Genomic DNA, 21,215 nt, shown 5'->3' with positions numbered 1-21,215 from the left:
GCGCACGTCTCCGAGCACGCCCCTCCTTCCCCGAGCGGCGCGCGGCGAGGGGAGCGGAGCGGACGAGGTAGAGGAGGAGGAGGAGGAGGAGGAGGTGGAGGGGAAGGGGCGGGGGCGGCGGGCGGGGAGGAGCCGCCGCGGGCAGTGGCCGGGGGAGGCGGCGGCGACTGAGGAGGAGGTGGAGGAAGCGGCGGCGCTCCCGCCCGGCCGTAGAGCGGCGCTGGGACTCACGCGGCCGTGACCCCGCGACTCCCCGGAGGCCGAGCGCGGCAGCTGCGGACAAAGGAGCATGTCGGCGCCGAGGAGGGCGCGTCCTCCGGCCACCACGAGACTCCGGGCGCCGCCGGGCCCGCGCTGCGCTCCAGTCCGCTGGGGCACCGGGGCGGCCCGCTAGGCCAGCGCTGCGTCGCTCGGCCCGCAGGCCCCGGCCGGCCGCCCGGCCCGCAGCATGGAACGGCCCGGGCGCCCGCGGGGCCGCCCGCCGTCGCCTCTTCTGCTGCTGCCGCTGGCGCTGCTCGCGCTGCTGGGCGGCGGGGCCGTGGCGCTGCCCCCGGGCTGCAAGCACGACGGGCGGCTCCGAGGGGCCGGGAGGGCGGCCGGCGCCGCCGAGGGCAAGGTGGTGTGCAGCAGCCTGGAGCTCGCGCAGGTCCTGCCCCCGGACACGCTGCCGAACCGCACGGTCACCCTGTGAGTAGCCCGCGGAGCGCCCCTCTGTCCTGGCGCCCGGTCTCCTCGGTCCCAGTGCTTTCCGTCGTGCTGCTGCTTCTTTCTCGCAACTTGGAAGAGGGTCCCGTCGCCACCCCCGCGCCTTTGTGTGCATGGAGCCTCTGGCGGGGGTTGATGCTGGGGAACGGGGGTGGGGGGGGCGGAGGGGCTCGGCCCGGAGGCGTTTCTGTGGCTGGTAAGCGGATGTCTGCCCGCGTCGCTCCGCTAGTTTACAAAGTAAAAGTTTTAGGTCCCCCGCGCGGTCCCGGCGCAGTGCTTGTGAGCTGCGCGGTGCCACGTGAGGATGCGAGTAAACAAGCAAGCGGCGGAGTGAAAGCTCATTCATCCTGTGCTTGGGCGGCAGGAAAACAGAGCTAGAAGGGCCAGCCCTTCAGCTTGCACGTTAAGTTACTCGGACGCTAGTTTGCAGGATACTAATGCCACACAGGGACTTTGAACGCCACTGTGTGTGATCTCCAAACTTCCAGACTGTTTCCTTTGCTTTTGCTAGCTGAGTTTTATTACATTAAAGAGCACCTTGTAAAATAAGAGTTATTTTTAAGGGCCCAGAAATATATTTGAGATGAAATCATGCACCTTCGACCCCCGGTTTCTTGGGTATGAGAGCTTATCTTTAAAGCCGAGAACTTCAGATTTGCAAACTGGGTTTGTTGAGCCTTCCATCTCAAGGGACTTGATTTTAGGATTGAGTTTCCACCTGGAAAGAAAAATTTTTGGTCTCGTAACTCAGTTTGTGTTACGATTCACTGTCCAGTTTTGCAAGCGTGGTTCTGCCAATTCTGGTTGAACCCTTGGCCCCGATGACTCTTGATTTTATTTTCTGAACAATGAATTGGTTTGGGAAAGTTTAAAAGTGTTTCTAATGGGTATTTTGTCGAACTGAAATATGAGTCCCTCGGCGCTATGTGCCTCTGTGTTGTTTTGGTTGGTTTCCTAAAAAAGAATCAAGGCTGCCACTGTAAAAACATGAAGGCAAGAGGAACAGCGTGACCTGTGAAAGAACTTAAAATATGGTTTTTAATTTAGCCCAGAAATATGGTTTTTAATTTAACCCAAATTAACCCTAGCAGGATTTATGAGTAAGTACAGATTTCATTACTAACACCTTTGTTCTTCGTTTCCATTTGTTTGAATTAGGAAAGGTTTAACACAGGAAAACTGTGTTTCTGTTTATGGAGGCCTGAAAAAGGTAAAAGAGTTTTTGTTTTGTTTGATTCTTTTACCAACACTTGACCACTTGGTAGTGGCAGCAGCTGTATTTATTTCTTAGCCAGATTCTTTGAAGTGGAAATCTTGAGTATGGGCCCATAATTACAGTCTGGAGTCCAGTGGAGAAAACCTTTGTTTTGGAGATATCCCTTGTTACTCTGAAGAAATTAGTCATATATTTGGCTTCTGAATCAGTAGCACTTAAGCTGATTCAAGTTTAGGTTGATATTTCCTGAATTGTTGATTTCACAGGGGGAAAAAAGTTGATATTGTAGAAAATAACTTTTCAGCATATGATCAAGCTATTTCATTGAATGTTAACAAACTGATTAAAATATGTGCCTTTGAAATGTCATTTTAATTCTTTTTTTGCACCTGAAAGCCCTTTAAAGTAAAAGTAATACAATTTAGTGAATGGGAAGAATTATAATTAAGGATCAGATAAAGTTGATGTTCTGGATGAAGTTGGTTTCAGGTGTATCAGAATGGTGTGTGTGTTGGGGAGGGGGGTGTTCTGGGCCAGTTTCCTTGTTTTCCTAGAGAATAAATTAGAGGGTCATAGTAGATAAGTGACCTGCCCAAGTTCCCATGATAAATTTATAGCGAGGGGGTCCGTGCCCTGGATTCTTGCCCTGCAGTTCACATGCTTTTCATCTTCACTCCCTGTCTTCATCTTCTTTAGTTCAACACAATTTTTTTTTTTAAATTAAATCGTTTCTAGATCATTGGCAGTGTGTTGAGGTTTGGACTAGGTGTTATTTTCCTAGGACTGTGGTAGATTAATCACTAGTTTGATGGTTTAAGACAGCAAATTTCTTCTCTCACCATTCTGGAAGCCAGAAGTCCAAAAGCAAGGGTTTTAGCAGGGCCAGATTCCTGCCAAGGCTCTGGAGAATCCTTGCCTCTTTCCAGCTTCTGACTTTCCTTGGCTTGTGGCAGCTCAATTCCAGTCTGTTTCTCTCTTCCTGTGGTCTTCCCTGTGGTGTCTTTCACATACTCCCCTTTCTCTTATGAGACACCAGTCTTTGAATTTAAGGGTCCGCTGGAAGTCCACCAGGCTCTTTTCTCAAGATTCATGACTTGGTTCCATCTGCAGAAAACCCCACAAAAACCAACTCTGTTTCCCAGCAGGGTTATTTTCAGAGGTACTAGGGGTGAGAACTTGGACCTTTGGTTTTGGGACACACTCACTTTTCAGTTCATACAGAATATAGACAAAAACATTGTCTTTCTTCTCCAGGAACTCACAGAGATTTGAGGAGAAAGTTTCATGAAGTCTCAGGACAGTATGGTTAACACTGTAATATCAGGCAGCACAGTTAGCAAAAGGAACCCATAAGAGGGCAGTCGAGGTTGCTCTGGGGCATAGTGGGTGGGGTCGAGGATCTGAGAACCCATAGCCAATTTGAGAAGTATGAGAAAGATACTGTGGAGGAAATGGGATGAGAGGGGGGGAGTCCCCGCCAGGCCCAGGGTAGTGGAGATGCTTGAGGAGCTGTGCATTTGAAGTTGCTGGAATGTCAAGGACACTTGTCTAGTGCTTGGAATGGTGGTGGTGGTGGTGGCAGGGGTTAGGGGTGCTCTGGGGACAAGTCAAGGACAGGCAGGCTCTCTAATTCCTTCGGTGTGGCCAAACGTTTACAGCTGAGTTGTGATGTGGCTGCCGAGTGGAAAGTTGGGGGTTGAAAGGATGGCAAGGATTGAAGTTTTCTTTTTCTTTAATAATGAAAAATAAGATTATTTTTTCTTAGTGGATGAACTGGACTTCAATGTAGCGTAAAGCTCAGATCCTTCTGCTGCTGCTAAGTCACTTCAGTCGTGTCTGACCCTATGCGACCCCATAGACGGCAGCCCAGCAGGCTCCCCCGTCCCTGGGATTCTTCAGGCAAGAATACTGGAGTGGGTTGCCATTTCCTTCTCCAATGCATGCATGCATGCTAAGTTGCTTCAGTCGTGTCTGACTCTGTGCGACCCCATGGACAGCAGCCCACCAGGCTCCTCTGTCTATCGGTTTCTCTAGGCAAGAATACAGGAGTGGGTGGCCATTTACTTCTCCGTCAGATCCTTCTATGATCTTAGTGAACAACGGTTATTTTCATAGCTGTGTTTCTAGAGAGGTTTGGCAGAAATCCTCAGCTTGACCACTCTTGTTCCTTGTATCTTATGTAGCCTTCTGCATTAAAGGATTACGTTTCATTTATTATTTTTATGCACAAACGGAATACAAATTTAACTGCATTAATGCTTTTGTTGGAAGTCTGTTTATTCCTGTTTCGTGTGAAATGCTCAATATTAAGTTTTTAAAATTCTGAAGACATCAGTGGTAGAGAGTTTCACAGATTTAGTCTTGGTCTTCCAATAGTTAGTGTTTTCCTGGTGATGCTACATGGTGATTGTAGATAAAGGTTTCTTTCTTAAAAAATTTATGATATGTTAAGTAACTTTGGAACAAAATCCAGATGTTTTTCGGACTGTTTAACAGACTAAAATAATGCTTGGGTTTGGTTTTTACTTTTATAAAATGTTACATTCTTTTGCTATCAGAGGACTGGTAATTGGATATCACCAGTGTATGCAACTCAGCGCCAGGTACACAAAAAGAAGTGCTGGTGTTGTTTGGAAACTTCAGTCTGGTTGGAGAGGGACAATTTGCATCGAAGCAAAGCAGACATCTAGGGAACAATCTCAGAATGTCTGTAATTAAGTAATAAATTCTGTACTGCTGATTGTTTAAATGCTTTAGGAAGCCTGTTAAGAGGAGAGAACTGTGGGTGGGTCCGTGGAGGCCTGGGAACGTATTAAAATTTTCCTGGAGAGGTTAAGACTTGAGCACGGCCTGAGGGAAGGGAAAGGTTTGGGTTTTCAGCTAGGGGAGAGAGGGCGCGCTGCAGTTGCAGTGAGGCGTGGTGATGAATTGGCCCTGCTGAAAAGCAGAGAGGGTTTCAGAACCATTGGTCTGTCTGTGGTGTTTCAAGCACCAGTCTGGTCGAGGTCAGTTTAGGGGAGTGTGTCCAAATGGGAAGGAGGAGGGGCCCAGGCTGAAGTCCCCTGGAGCAGTGGAGGGGCCTGAGAAGGAAGGAGCAGCTGGTGAGGTTGGGGGGCAGCAACTTGGGAGTATTTGGTCATAGAAGCCAAGGGGAGTTCAGGTTTGAAGACAGGAATGGGGGTGCCCCAGTGGAGAGATGCTGCGAGGTCGGGAACAGTAAGAACAAGCTGGACTTGACAGCTTTGGTGCCCTCCATGGGCCAGAGGCTGCAGGAGGCAGGTTGGGGTGGATTAAAAGGAGATCTGTGTGAGGATGGTGGTGCTAGTACCTTGATGAGGAAGAAGTTTGGTGTGAGGAAAGAGAATCTTTGCATCCTGCTGAGTATAGTTGGAAATAGTTGGGGAGAGGGAGAAATGGATGGTGGAAGGTGAGATATGATGGGAGCTGGAGCCCAGGTTCGGTGTTAGGCTTTTAGATGGAGGGGGGTGTTCCATCCCCAAGTGGTGACTGGAGGGAGCTCGGGCAAAATGGTGGGTGAGAGACCACCGAGGAGGGCATGTGGGATGCAGAGGGCTTTGCTGCCCCCTGGCATTTATTTTCTCAAAGACCTAGAAGCAGAGTGCGGGAAGAGGGTGAGGAGATGGTGTGAAGAGGAAGTGAATGAAGAGTGAAGTGGCCCTTTTGGAAAGGACCTGGGGGTTGGAGAAATGTCACCCCGGTGGAGTGGTGTCCATTTTTGCCTTGTGATCCAATTCAGAGGCAGATGGTCAGCGTGTTTTTTTTTTTTTTCTTCTCTCCAGTTGCTTTCAGCTTGGAGATGAGAACAGTGGATATTAGCCAGGCTGCTTCACCAGGTGAGGACAACAGAGGATGAGAAGGAGCAGGGAGATTTTAATGAACATCACGGACAGCTGCTGTGGTCTGAATTCATGTGGATCAAGGTTTTTATCATGAATGAAAGGCCTTCTCTGTAGCCATATTTTCCCATTCTCAGCACAGCCTTCTTTCCCCATCCACATCTTTTGAGACACTATTACTATTGTACGCACAACTCTGAGTGCTAGGGATGGCTAGAATAAGCCATAATTCTTTCATCCGAGGATCAATAATATACCCACATTCTCTGCTTCACCACAGCATGCGTCTCATTGTCCCCTGAGCAGATTTTTATGTATTTTGCCTCCTGTATGCCTCGGCTAAGTTTGCCAGTCTTGCCTGATGCCCCTTTCCTGGTAAAAATCTGGGTCCTCATTAATCTAGCCCAGTTGCCGTGGACTCTTGTGTGCCTCTTCCAACGCTCTGAACTTTCTCTTCTCTAAACTTGGGAAGTGCTTCTTATCTGTGCTCTTGTGTCACTTTATGGGATACTTGACAAGTTCCTAAAGCATTTCCTGTCAAAGGAAGGGCTCTGAGACCTCAGTGGGTGGGAATGTAATCACTCTTAATTGATAAGAGTAATGCCAGCAATGATAGGACTATATGGTGGGAGGTCAGGACAAGTGGAGCGATGTGAATTCAAAATTTTACCCTTTTATGGCCAGTGAGAACATTTAGGTCAGCATTTCATGGCTGTTGGGTCCCCGATTCAAGAACAGATATAAATATGGGCAGTTACGTTTGACCTACATGATCTTATGTGTATGGTAAGCACACATTGCCAACATCCATTGGATCATAGAAAAACCAAGAGAGTTCCAGAAAAGCATCTACTTCTGCTTTATTGAGTATGCCAAAGCCTTTGACTGTGGATCACAACAAACTGTGGAAAATTCTTAAAAGAGATGGGAATACCAGACCGCCTTACCTTCCTCCTGAGAAATCCGTATGCAGGTCAGAAAGCAATAGTTAGAACCAGACATGGAACAACAGACTGGTTCCAAATTGGAAAAGGAGTATGTCAAGTATATCGTCACCCTGCTTATTTAACTTCTATGCCGAGTACATCATGAGAAATGCTGGGCTGGATGAAGCACAAGCTGGAATCAGGACTGCTGGAGAAATATTAATAACCTCAGATATGCAGATAGCACCACCCTTATGGCAGAAAACGAAGAAGAGCTAAAGAGCTCTTGATAAAAGTGAAAGAGAAAAATGAAAAAGCTGGCTTAAAACTCAACATTCAAAAAACGAAGATCATGGGATTCGGTCCCATCACTTCATGGCAAATAAATGGGGAAACAATGGAAACAGTGAGAGACTTTATTGTCTTCGGCTCCAAAATCACTACAGATGGTGACTTCAGCCATGAAATTAAAAGACTTTTGCTCCTTGGAAGAAAATTATGACCAACCTAGACAGCATATTCAAAAGCAGAGACATTACTTTTCAGACTAAGGTCCATATAGTCAAAGCTATGATTTTTCCAGTAGTCATGTATGGATGTGAGAGTTGGACTGTAAAGAAAGCTGAGCACCAAAGAATAGATGCTTTTGAACTGTGGTGGTGGAGAAGGCTCTTGAGAGTCCCTTGGACTGCAAGGAGATCAAATCATTCAGTCCTGAAGGAAATCAGTTCTAAATATTCATTGGAAGAACTGATGCGAAAGCGCCAGTAACTTGGCCACCTGATGTGAAGAACTAACTCATTTGAAGAGACTCTGATGCTGGGAAAGATTGAAGGAGGAGGAGAAGGTGACAACAGAGGATGAGATGGTTGGATGGCATCACCACATCAATGGACATGTGTTTGAGTCAATGGACATGTGTTTGAGCAGGCTCTGGGAGTTGGTGATGGACAGGGAAGCCTGGTGTGCTGCCGTCCATGGAGTCGCAAAGAGTCAGACACCGACTGCGTGACTGAACTGAACTGAAACACATGTAAAACTGTTTTGGCAGGTTGATCAGAAATACTGAAGAATTTTGGGCAGACTTAGGCATTTGGTCTATGAATGCAAGTCTTGGTGGTGGTGGTTTAGTCGCTGAGTTGTGTCTGACTCTTGCGACCCCATGGACAGTAGCCTGCCAGGCTCCTCTGTCCATGGGGTTCTCCAGGCAAGAATACTGGAGTGGATTGCCATTTCCTTCTCCAGGGGGTCTTCCCAACCCAGGAATCGAACCTGGTCTCCTGCATTTCAGGCAGATTCTTTTCCAACTGAGCTACAAGGGAAGTGTTTTTCCAAATCTGGTGAAGTTTTGCATGACCCAGCCCCTGAATCCTGTTGCTTCTTACCTGCTTTGGAGTCCTCCAGCATCGGGAGTATTTGATGAGAAGATGATGAGTTTGGCAATAAATCAGAAATAAAATACTAGAAAGAGACATAGGAACTTTCCAAACCTATAAAGGTGTTTTTTTTTTTATTTTTTAATAGGCAAAAACAACAAAGTAAAAACTCCTGAAAGTACTCAGAAAACAACACAGGGTGAAATTTCTTAGAGTTGCATGTAGGACTTCTTTTCCCTTCCTATTTAGTTGTGTCTCTGAAAATAGTTGTTTTCTGTATTGGCTCTCCTCCTATGGAGGAATTTTTTTTTTTTTTTAATTATAGCAGCTCTATTCAGCTGTGTCGAGTCTTAATTGTGGCACACAGGATCTTCGTTGCATCAGGCAGATCTTCTGTTACAGAGCGCTGGCTTCAGTAGTTAAGGGCTCTGGTGCCTGAGGGATCTTAGTTCCCCTGCCAAGGATCAAACCCGAGTCCCCCGCATTGCAGGGAGCATTCTTAACCACTGGGCCACTGTGCAAATCCCTCACATGGAGAAATCTTAAGTGCAGAGAACATAACTAATTCATTGTTGTCAACATTTTTCTCAAAAACAGACAAAAATATAGAATACAGAATTCTTAAAATATTAGTAACTTATTAAGTCAGTTTTTTTTTTTTTTTGCCAAATTTAGGAAGCTGTAGTGCAGACTTGCTCAATGAGTTTTTAATAGTTGCCTGGCTAAATTTGTTTTAATAAAATTTTTAATGCTTTATGGATGGTTTAGCTTGTTTTTATGTTCACGCGCAGATAATTTCAGTCTAAAGAGGGAGTTTTAAATTAAGCAGTCTCTCCCAAGCTTTTTTTTTTTTTTTTTTAATTTTGCATGTGTGGTGAGGGAAACTCCTGCATGTTGGGACAGAACAGAGCTGTAGCGGTCGCCCCACAGAAGAGACAGGTCTGTCCTGGCCACTTGTAGTGCCATGCTGATATTTACCTTGCAAATATCGGGCATTTCACCTAGGTAACCTTTTCTTGTCCTCAGAACCTGAAGGGAGTAAACGGAAGAGGTTGGTATAAGAATCATCTAGGACTTCCCCCATCCCCCTGTGCCCACCTAGCTTCACCCCAGTACCCTTTGTCTGCAGGCTGCAAGCCCAGGTTTAAATCTGCTTTCCCACACACAGCAGGGGCCTTCCAAAGGCCAGGCTTTTGGTAATCACTCTTCTCTAGTGGCTGTCGTCATAATTCCTATCCTAGTTTTTCAAACTGCTTGCTTTTGTGTTTGCTCAGCAAATAGTTATTCAGTGCCTACTCTGCCTCTTGTCGACGTAATTTTCGGTGGGCTTGTGTGATGGGTTTTGGCCGTTAGACCAGTTTTATCCTAGTCTTGTGTGCTTGTATTCCTTTCTGGAACTCCACCTCTTTCTTGCCTTCCAGAAACACAATACCTCCCTGGTCTGCCTCTTAGTGACACAGTTTAACCTGCACCCTCTTCCTTTGCCATACTCTACTAGGAGAGCCGGAGATAACGGGGGTGGGGGTGGGAGGGGGAACTGGTGGACTTGCGAAAATTATTATAGGCGTTGAGGTTTCTGAAGAGAGATCTGCAAGACTGGTTTAGGAACAACATAACCAATGGGACTGATAGACCATGGTGGGCAGGGGCCACCTTTGCTTTTCCCTCACATCTGTCTGCTGAGCACAGAGTCTTTCCTTCACCTCATACGTCTCTGATCTCCTGTAGCACGTAATCACCTCCAGTACTCAGAGCAGTTCTTTCTGAGGATTTTCATGTTGTGACACACACAGTGGTAAGGTTTGTGTGGAGGGTGCTGCAAGTGGGAATCCCACTGAGTCAGATTTGGGGGAGCAGTTATTTCCACCTTCCTGTAACCTGGCTGCTGAGTTTGCTGTTGACTTTTCACCTTGCTTTGAATCATCTGGGAGCATTAAAAGCTCAGATGTCTGGGCCATAGGTCTCATGATCTGATTTGACTGTTCCAGCATGGGGCCTGGAAGCTGGTATTTTTCACAGCTCTGAGGGTGCTTCTCTGATCACCTGGGCTAAGAACCTGTTTTCTAGGTGTTTTCTTCACCACTTGTCATCTGCTGCAACAAAAGAAGGTAGAAGAAAGAGCAGTGGAGCAGACTGAGGACAACTGCCTCAAGGGGAAGGGGGCTGTTCCAAGTGGAGCAAGGATGCACAGAAATCAGGAGATGTTTTTAGGACAGAGAACTGAGAGCTTTAGGTTGGGGCCTTATTCATAAAAGAGGAGAAAGGTGACTGTATGTAAAGTGGGGAATGATATGCTGAACTAGGATTTACTATCAAGCCGTGAGGTTAACGACTTCCCAGAGGGCTCAGGGGTAAAGAATCCGCCTGCGGTGCAGAAGATGCAGGTTTGATCCCTGGGTCGGGAAGATCCCCTGGAGAAGGAAATGACAACCCATTCCAGTGTTCTTGCCTGGAAAATCCCATGGACAGAGGAGCCTGGCGGGTGACAGTCCGTGGGGTTGCTAAGAGTTGGGCAGGACTGAGCAGCTGAACAGCAGCAGCAGCAGCATGGGGCTAAGGACAGGAAGGTTGTGGGGACGCGTTGTGCCACTGAAAGGATGAACGGAGAGAGTCTCAGGGCAGCAAACTGGTATTTGAGGGCCTGATGCTCAGGTGGAGCAGACAGCGAAGCACATAACAGCCCCTGCCTTGGTCTGCCTTAATCCTTTATTGTATATTTAAAATAGAGATTTATTTCTGATAATAAATCATTATTAATATAAAATAGTAAAAACGTGTAGAGAATCCATGAGAGGCCCAATTCCCCAAGTATCTACCTACTGAGAATTTTTTGTTTGGTCTTGTCTAAGTTATTAAAAAAAATAAAAGAGCTTATTTTAATTTATATCCTCATTGTGAGTGCACTTTCATATATTTTTGAAATGTCTGCAAAAGGATCATTTGTATTTGGTCAACTTCTCTTACATCTTTGGTTTCCACTAGTTGTTTTTACCACTCAGCTGATACTTAGATTTTTTGAGTGACCACTCATCATCTGAAAATGTAGTGCTTTCATTATTTTCTTGCTGCTTTGGCTGGGACTGAGGAGGCAGGATTGTGGACACCTTGGTCATGTTCTTGACTTGATAATGGACAAGCATGTTGGGCAAATGAGGACAAGAGATATTTCCTGGCAGGACACTTGATTTTGTTGAGAGGCTAAATCCACTCATATAGAAGGCATATGCTAGTTGCTTTTAGGTCTTTATCAATTCACATGACTGACATTCTTGGTTCTTAGGTTAAATAAAAGATATCTTTTGCCCTTCTTTTCCTTCCCATATTTTGCCATGTTATGTTTAAATTATGTAATGGTTGAATTGTACATATTTGAAATCTTTTCTTCCTGAATAATCAGTATGGAGGGGGGAAGGGCATGCCTGTGGAATGCAGTCTTAGACAAAGAAGGCTCAATTGACAGTCATCCTCACTCTCTACTTCTTAGGCTATTTTTATTAAATTCTTTGGGATGACAGTGGCATGAACATGAAGAAAATCTTTTGGCAGGATTGCTAGCTCTACAAGCAAAAGCAGTGCTTCCAACTAGTCAAGAATTGTACAGTAATCCTCCTTTACACCCAGTTTCAGTTACTTGGGGTGAACCATGGGCCACAACTATTAGATGGAAAATTCCAGAAATAAACAGTTCATAAGTTTTAAATTGTGCACTGTTCTGAGTAGTATGATGAAGTCTCGCTCTCTCCTGCCTAGGATGGGAATCATCCTTCTGTCCGGCGTATCTGCCTGTTAGACACTTGGTGGCTGTCTGGGTCCTGTGTCCTCAAATCGACTGTCTTGGAAGCTCAGTGCCTTCTGTTCCAGCCACCCTTGTTTTACTTTGTAACGACCCCTCAGGTATAGGAGTATTGATGCTGGCAATGCAAAGGTGCCAAAGAGAAATCTGTAAAATGCTCAAGTGAAAAAGTGAAAGTTCTAGATTTAACACAGAAGGAAAAATAATCAAATATAATGAGGTTGCTAAGATCTACAGTAAGAACAAATCTTTAGCCATGAAATAGTGAAGAAAAAAGAATCCGTGCTCATTTTACTGTTGCACCACAGACTGCAAAAATTATGGCCACAGTGTGTGATAAATGCTTAGTTAGATGGAAAAGACCTTTTTCATTTGTGCAATGAGATATTTTGAGAGGGAGACCACCTGCATAGAACTTTGATTACAATATGTTGTTATAATTGTCTTAGTTTATTGCTGATAATCTCTTACTGTGCCTTCTTTAAAGACTAAACTTTATCAGAGAATGTATATATAGGGAAAAAATAGTGCGTAAAAGATACTGAAGTTGGAGGCATCCGCTGGGGGCCTTGAAGCCTATCCCCTGTGGATAGGAGGGACTCCTGTACTTGCAGGCCAAGATGTTTCCCCAGAATAGGAAGAAGCATGTCCGCCACCCAGGCTGGGGAGAAATAAAGACCCCTGTGGGTAATCTAAGCTCCCCTACTCCTCTCCCCTGCATCCTCCCAGTATGGGACATAATATACAGTAGGTGATTGTGAGTTAAATTCACTCCCTATATGAAGACATTGCTGAATTAGAATAAATAGTTCCATCTATGTTATCTTGCCTCCCCTAGATAATGGAGCTTGGAGACTTTTTTGTCCCCTCCCCCCACTCTCGCACCTAGAAGAGTGGTAGGCTTTTCATTGGCCTTTCTGTGATCGCCTCCTATCGTGAGCTGGATAGAAAGCAGGTTGTAAATTGTGTTGGGGATGACACTTCAGTCTGAATCCTCCTGAGATTTAATTGAAGGAAGCTTAAAGCGGGCTTTGGAGATGCAGCTGTAACACAGACTCTGTGATACAGTTGCTAAACTTCTCTTTCTTCAAGACTGCTTGAATCTAAGTCTAATTAAGTTGATTCATTTCCCATCAAGATAAGACTTAAAAGCATTCTTTGTTTTATTGTGCAGTTCTTCCCAACTCTTTTCTCGGGAAAAGGCAAAGAGTAATTGACTAGGGGTGTGTTCATCTCTAGTACCATGTTTAAGGCAGATGGGCTTTCTATTAGATTAAAATTTTTTTTTTAACCTTCCTTTTGTTTGTTTGAAACAAGACCAAGTGTAAACTCTCCCTTGCTGGTGAAGATTTGATGAGATTTCTAAACTCTTTCCAATACCATGGAATTTGCAGTCCACCTTGGCAATCAGTGCTAGGCTGGCCCCTCCATTCCTTGTACCCGCATCCTGCCTCACCTTTGCTTGCATTACTGCAGCTGTCATAATCTTTGGAATTATTTATTTACAATCCTTTCTGTCTTACCAGATCGTGAACTTTTTAAAAAATTGATGTATGTATAGTTGGTTTAGTTTCAAAATGTCCAACATAGTGATTCAGTATTTTTGTAACTTTAAATGGACTATGCCTGTGTATATACTAAGTCACTTCAGTCATGTCTGACTCTTTGCAAACTTATGGATTGTAGCCCACCGGTTTCCTCTCTGGGTTTCTCCAGGCAAGAATACTGGAGTGAATAGCCATGCCCTCCTCCATGGGATCTTCCCAACCCAGGGATCAAACCTGTATCTCTTACATCTCCTGCATGGGTTCTTTACCACTAGCATCACCTGAGAAGCCCTTAAATGGAGTATAATCTATAACAAAATAATGGTCATATTTCTCTGTGCTGTACAATATATCCTTGTGGCTTATTTACTTTATACATAGTAGGTTGTACCTCTTAATTTCCTACCCCTATTGTGCCCCTCGCCCCATTTCTCCCCATTGGTGATCACTAGTTTGTTCTCTGTATCTTAAAGTCTGTTTTTTGTTTTGTTACATCCATCCCTTTGGAAATTAAACCAGTCAGTCCTAACGGAAATCAACCCTGACTATCCATTGGAAGGACTCATGCCGAAGCTCCTATGCTTTGGGCACCTGATGCGAGAGCTGACTCATTGGAAAAGACCCTGATGCTTGGAAAGATTGAGGGCAGGAGGAGAAGGGGATGACAGAGGAAGAGATGGGTGGATGGCATCACTGACCCATTGGACATGAGTTTGAGCAAACTCCAGGAGATGGTGAAGGACAGGGAAGCCTGGCGTGCTAGTCCATGGGGTCTCATAGAGTGGGACTTGACTTAGGGACTGAGCGACAGTGAATGATAACATAGGGCGTTTGTCTTTCTGTGTCTGACTTTCTTGTCTTAGCGTGATATTCCCTAAGTCCGTCAACTTTGTTGCGTTTCCTTCTATTTTGTGGCCTAGTAATGTTCTTGTATGTATGTACCATGTCTTTATCTGATCAACTGTCGTTGAACACTTCAGTCTTGGCAATTGTAAATAATGCCGCTACGAACGTTGGGTGCATGTATTTTTTAAAATTAGCGTGTTTGTTTTCTTGAGATGTATACCCAGCTGTGAAATTTCTGAATCATGTGATTCTGTTTTTTATTTTTAAGGAACCTCTGTAGTGTTTTCATAGTGGTTGCACCAGATAGTAAACTCTTGATGGTGATATTTACCTCTGTATCCTCAGTGTCTATCACATAAACACTTAATAAGTCTTTGTATAAATAAGGCCCATGTTCCCCATTGTTTTTCTTGTTTTCCTCAAGTAGAACTGGAAGAAGAGTCTTGCATTATTTTTCACACAGGATGATGAATCTATCAATGATAAGCTTGAGAGTCTTCAAAGCGGAGTACCCAACCTACAAGGTCGAGGCTTAAACTCCCACTCCGTATTTGATAGTGAAAAGCCTTTCTCTCTTACACATATTACTTTTTTTTTTCCCCCTCCCCTTTTCTTGATCTACTTCCCTTCTACTTTTTGAGAGACCGCCACTTACCTTTTCTGTGTTTTAAGCTTTCCCCCTCGTTTGTGATGTTTCTCCTTGGCATACATGAAAGTAAAGTCACTCAGTCGTGTCCGACTCTCTGCGACCCCATGAACTGTAGCCTATCAGGCTCCTCTGTCCATGGGATTTTCCAGGCAAGGGTGCTGGAGTGGATTGCCATTTCCTTCTCCAGGAGATCTTCCCAACCCAGGAATCGAACCCTGGTCTCCCGCATTGCAGGCAGACGCTTTACCATCTGAGCCACCAGGGAAGCCCCTTGGCATACATAGCCTCAGTTAAAACAAACAACAAAAATCCCGCCTCCCTCATACCACCCTTACCGCAGCACCATGTAGTTACTCTTCTTATTTCACAATTAAGCTTCTTAAAAAGCAAGATGAATTCAGCCCGGCATTTCCTTACCTTATTTCAGTTTCAGTCCATTGTCTAATTTCTACACTGTGCCTTGCCTGAAATCAGCTAAACTCGGAGCTCTTTCATTCCTCCATTACCATGTCACCATGCTGACTTAATCAGTAAATTGCAGCGGTGTGACGTGGTTTGGGCTCAGCAGCTCCTGTGAGGAAGTGACTAGCTTGGCTGCATGGTTTCCTTCCAAGATGACCACAGACAGCAGTACCTCCTTAGGGGATGGTGTTTTTTTGAAGGCAAAGCCCTACGGAATGCGTATTGTCCACCCTGAACCGCCATAAACAGAGATTGTCTACTTGAGATTATTGCCAACTTAGAGAAACGTGGTTAACTGTCTGCCTTGGCTTGATTTTTTTTTCAGGGATCCTTACTAGGGGCGGGAAGGGAGCTGTCTTGGAGTTTTTCCCCCAGGGATAAAGTTGAAAAACTTGTCCATCAGCTTAACTAGAACAGCTTAGCAACCACAGACTGGGGCCATGATGTAAGGACTTTGTCAGACTTCCCATTTTAAGCTTTGTTAGTGTTTCCATTGTTTTTCCTTTTAGTGTTTTATAGAACTTTAAAAATTGCAGATGTTTCGTTGTCGCCGCATGGAGCAGAGATGAGGGGGGATTTTGGAGACCTCCTACACTAAGTCTTAACTGAAGTCTTACACCATCTTAGAGTAGATAGTGACAGTTTATAAATGGAAAGAAACTATTTATTTTTCTGCTGGGAGGTTGATAGTAGAGCCAGTGCGAAGAACCTTCTTGTAATAGGAGAAGTAGGATCTCAGAAAACCTCTCAGCTTTCTGTTGAGATTAATTTGGTAAACCTGCTGTTTCTACTTCTGATGTAACTGTAAAGAATCCATGACTGAGTTGGCTAATGTAGGTGGTTAAGAACTTTTGTTTTAATGCTAGTTCAACTTTCTCCCCAAACCAGCTCGATAATTGGCCTTAAACGACCATGAATAGCACAAACTAAGGTGTAGAACTCTGTCGAACTCCTTGGCGTGCCGAACTTTATATAGTTGACCTTTGAACAACAAAAATTTGAACTTTGTGGTTACACTTATGAGTGGAAGTTCTTTCAGTAAGTACTATAGTACAACGTAGCACTCAACATTCAAAACACTTAAGATCATGCCATCTGGTCCCATAACTTCATGGCAGATAGATGGGGGAAAAAGTGGAAGCAGTGACATTTTATTTTTTGGGGGGCTCCAAAACCACCGTGGACAGTGACTGCAACCATGAAATTAAAAGATGCTTGCCCCTTGGGAGAAAAGCTATGACAAACGTAGACAGCGTATTAGAAAGCAGACTAGAAGTTTCATCTAGTCAAAGGTATGGTTTTTCCAGTAGTCATGTAGGGATGTGAGAGTTGGACCATAAAGAAGGCTGAGCTCCAAAGAATTGAGGCTTTCGAATTGTAGTGCTGGAGAAGACTCTTGGGAGTCTCTTGGACAGGAAGGAAATTGATGATCAATCCTAAAGGAAATCAATCCTGAATATTCATCGGAAGGACTGATGCTGAAGCTCCAATACTTTGGCCACCTGATGCGAAGAGCCAACTCATTGGAAAAGACCCTGATGCTTGGAAAGATTGAGGGCATGAGAAGGCGTGACAGAGGATGAGATGGTTGGATGGCATCACTGACCCAGTGGACATGAGTTTTAGCAAACTGGGAGATCCTGAAGAACAGAGAAGCCTGGTGTGCTGTGGTCCATGGGTTGCAAAGAGTTGGATACAACTGAGTGACTGAACAACAGCAGAACTACGCGGTCTGAGGTGGGTTGAATTCATAGATGTGGAGGAACCATGTATACTGAAAGCTGACTGTAAGTTGGATTTTCCACTGAGTGGAGGGTTGGTGCCCTAACCGCCATGTTTTTCAAGGCTTAGTTGGGTATAAGTGCCCTTAACTGATTTTGAGTTCAGTTCAGTTGCTCAGTCGTGTCCAACTCTTTGAGACCCCATGGACTGCAGCACTCCATGATTTATTTAGAGCTGGCTGACTGATGGGGAAATAGAATAACTGAGACTTTAAGTACTTACTGTGTCCTAGTAACTCAGGTTCTAATTGCGATATTTATCATGTGCTGGGTTCAGTGCCAAATGTTCCACATGTACATCTTAGTTGTTAAAATAACTTCATAAGCTTGGCATTGTCCCCATTTTTCAGGTGTGCCATCTGAGCGTGGACAGGTAAATTGATGCTCTCAGGTTACATGCTGTGTAGGCTCTGGCCCAGGAATGTGGCCTTTAAGCTTGTAATTCTCACTGTTGTTCTGTTCATCAATGCTCATAATGGCAGTAGGGGTTGGGGGTAAGCCTTTGCAGAGCAAAAGAGATGGGGAACTTCTTTACTTTGAACTGTTTCTGTAGAGTTGGCTGACATGGGAAAATGGAATAATTGAGATTTCTCCTTCAGTACTTACTGTGTCCTAGTAACTCAAGGACAAATGTAGTGTCTCTTTTTGCTATCAGCAAGTGGTTATGGGAATGATCAGAGCATCATACTTAGGATTGCACTGTAGTATTATTGATTATTAAATACTCCTCTTACCTGTGTTCCTGAGATCAAAAATTTTATCCTAGAGTGACATCTTCGAGTAATAAATGACCTACCTCAGGCATTACCGCTCTGTTAAGATGAAAGGAATAATGACATCATAGGGGGTAGTTGCATTTTTGATAGGTCTCCATGGGACGAGACTCCATCTCACACTCTTGTCAGGGAGCACTCACATCTACCTGTCAGAGTTGTGCCTGAGTAAGCAGGAAGCTGGCATGCCTATTCCATGTTGGACAAAAATGCTTAGAAAGCAGGATACAGAGGAATTAGCAACAAGACTCAAAGTGTTCGGGGGCTCTGTTAGCTTTGCTGCTGAGTAGAATGTGACCCTTTACACATCATAATTTTTCTGGCTATCACTTTGCTGAAGAGTGAAATAAGATTTTGAACTAGGTTATCTTTAATTCTTTTTAACTGCTGAAATTCAAGATTACTGAGATATTTTTAAAAATCCTCAGAGTTAATATGCTCATTTGATGAAGGTCAAATTGTGTATTAGAAGGGGTTTGTTGCATTATAATAGCAGGGCTGTTTTCTTGGCAGATGTTGGGGCTGTGCAGTCCTTAGTATCTGGCCACATGCCTTTTCTCACCATTCTTAGGCTGATTGCCCCTCAATTGCGGGCTGAGACCTGCCCTCGTTCCTTCCCTAGGGCTAAACCAACATGGAACTTTGTGCTTTCATCCTGTTAGCTGATCTTTTTTTTTTTTTTTTTGGTCCCTGAGTTAGATCTGAATCCTTGAGCTCTAGCACTGAACTCTGGCTATCTCTTTGCACATCCTCATTCTTTTCCTCTGTTAGAGAAATATAGATTATTAAGTCCCAGCCCAGTTAGTCTACCAGTCTGCTTATCTGAGTTTCTGAGTATCACAGGAATGTACAAGGTGTCCATAAAGTTCAGAAGCATACTTTTTTAAAGCAACGTGAAAATGCTTTTTTTTGACTTTATACATACACAGACACATAGATATTTTCCCCTTTTATTTCCAGACTGTATGGATATGCTACAGATTTTATATCATGTGATTATTTTTTCTTGCCTGGATGCTCCCCCTGCCCCCTTACTGCTTTGCCCAATTGCCACAGGTTTGTTTACACATCCTCTGATGCCAGAGTTCTGACTGATTCTACTTCACAGCACTTCCCTGTTGACTCTCTCTCTGTACACAGTTCACCTTCAGTGGGCAGGTCAGTTCCTGGTCACGATGCCTCCACCAGTTATAAAAAGTACATTGAGGTCATAATTGCTGTGATGGAGTTTCTGTTGTAGAACCAGTGTGGTAAACAGATTCCTTGAATGATAACATTTATGAATTGGGAGCAGCCATCAGGAGTGTTGCCTGAGCTTATCAGGAAAGTGCCAGTTCGGACGCCTGCTCTGGCACAGGATGGGGAGGTGGTGGCACACATGCCCTTATTTGCCAATGGTCCTGGAACCCCAAAACTCTGTTAATGACTGGATTGTTTGGTTTTATAATCTTGGGGTCATATGGGTTTTTGTACATATCCAGGTTCTTTCCTGTTTGATACAGTTTCAGTAGCTACATGGAAAGAGTGTCTCTGAATTTTACCAAAGTCTCAGGAGATTTCTTTCTTTTTTTTTTTTTTTGAGGCACGTGGGATCTTTGTTCCCCAAAGTATGAAAGTCGTAGTTGCTTGGTGGTGTCCAGCTCTTTGCAACACCATGGATAGTAGCCTGCCAGGCTCTTCTGCCTACGGGGATTCTCCAGGCAAGAATACTGGAGTGGGTAGATATTCCCTTCTCCAGGGATATTCTGACCGAGGTATTCAACCCAGGTCTCCTGCATTGCTGGAGTATTCTTTACCATTTGAGCTACAAGGGACACTCCCTGCCCCAGGGATCAAACCCATACCCCCTGGAGTAAAAGTGCAGGTTCTTAACCATTGAACACCCAGGGAAGTCCCAGGAGATTACTTACCGAAAGAATTAGACAATTCTTTGCTTAGCGGTGAGCACTATGCTTGTCAGAAATAATAATTTCACTCCTTGGTAATAGTTTCTGAACTCTTAAGTATCTTCTAACAGAGACTGGCACACAGCATTTGGGCCAGCTGCCTAAGAATTTTTGGAAGATCTGTTGGAAATTGCTGGTTCCCATGTATTAAGAACTTTCTACAAATTAGTGAGAAGAGATAGATAATCCAGTCGAAATATGGGCCAGTAATAATTGGTAATGTTTGTTGAGTGTGCCAGATCCTGTCGTAAGTGTTTTTAAGGCTTGTGTTGTATTAGTTGATTCTCATAATTCCCTCATGAGGTCAGTATTATTATGATCCCTCTTCTGTGCCTGAGCAAGGGAGGCATAGAAGCTCATTAATTTTCCCGAGGTCACCCGGGCAGTAAGAGATGGAGCCAGGCTGTGAGCTGATGCAGTCTGACTTGAGAGTTCACACTTAACAACCCGTATGTTATAATGGTCAAAAGACATTTGCACACCTTCACAGGAAGGGAACACAAATTCACAATGGGAAGTGTAAATTACAAGGTATCACTTTTTTTTTTTTTTTTTCCCTGCTCAGATTGAAGCATGACTGGCAAGAATATTTCACAGGTGATATGTGCACTCATCTCCCTCTTTCCCTCCACCCCATTCATTAACTTAGCAGCATCCCTTCTATCGGTACCCAGGTGCTGTGCAGCCAGCTCCCACCCTGAGCAGAAGATCCACATGCTCTGGGCTTGGGCTTCTGACCTGCAGAGCTGTGTGCTAAGTAATAGGTATTGATTTAAAGCATTAAGTTTATGGTAATTCGTTATGTAGCAAAAGAAAATAATACAGAGTTTATCTCTGTTTAAAAGCATTTTTCCCCTCCTGTCTGCACTTGGAATTCTTCCTCATTTAACAACAAAGTTCAGAAATGTCTCCCTTATTCATTTGCATTTCTGCAACATTTAAACTCTGTATTTTCTTTGAATCATACAGTCCTCTTGTAGCACTTTATACCAAGATTCATGTATTGTATTAGTCCTTGAGACCAATTATTGTGTTCTTTAATGTAACTCCGAGCACACAATAGATGCGTAAATATACTCAAGTAATGCATAGTAGGTTCATCGTGAATTTCAGCTTAAAAATCAGGCTCAAAATCCTAGAAGAAACTCATTCTGTTCCCAGGAGAGAGCTCTCTATTTGATTAAAATGCCAAATAAGCATGCTTTTATTGTATTCATAAATATGAAGTGTCCAGTGTTCTTTATGATGTTAAAGACACCTTGAAAAATAGGCTACCTTTTCTCATTGAGTTAATGTGTTCCTAAGATAAAATGAAGTGTTATTTAATAAGCAGTTTTT

General features: G+C 44.2%; 1 protein-coding gene across 3 annotated transcripts in view; it reads left to right on the top strand.

Annotated features, from left to right (window-relative positions):
- Nucleotides 1-209: 209 nt before the first annotated feature.
- The window catches only part of ADGRA3 (adhesion G protein-coupled receptor A3), a 130,174-nt gene continuing 109,168 nt past the window's right edge, over nt 210-21,215 (top strand). For all 3 annotated transcript variants that reach the window (XM_060417563.1, XM_042251854.1, XM_027970897.2), the window contains exon 1: nt 210-687. In XM_060417563.1, coding sequence (XP_060273546.1) covers nt 449-687 — 239 coding nt within the window. In that variant the 5' untranslated portion in view covers nt 210-448. The remainder of the gene's footprint in view (nt 688-21,215) is intronic.

This window comes from Ovis aries, chromosome 6 (genome assembly GCF_016772045.2).
Source record: "Ovis aries strain OAR_USU_Benz2616 breed Rambouillet chromosome 6, ARS-UI_Ramb_v3.0, whole genome shotgun sequence".
In the NCBI taxonomy this organism is placed as follows: domain Eukaryota; kingdom Metazoa; phylum Chordata; class Mammalia; order Artiodactyla; family Bovidae; genus Ovis; species Ovis aries.
The sequence above is the reverse complement of the archived record's forward strand: the minus strand, read 5'-3'. Positions and strand labels throughout refer to the sequence as shown.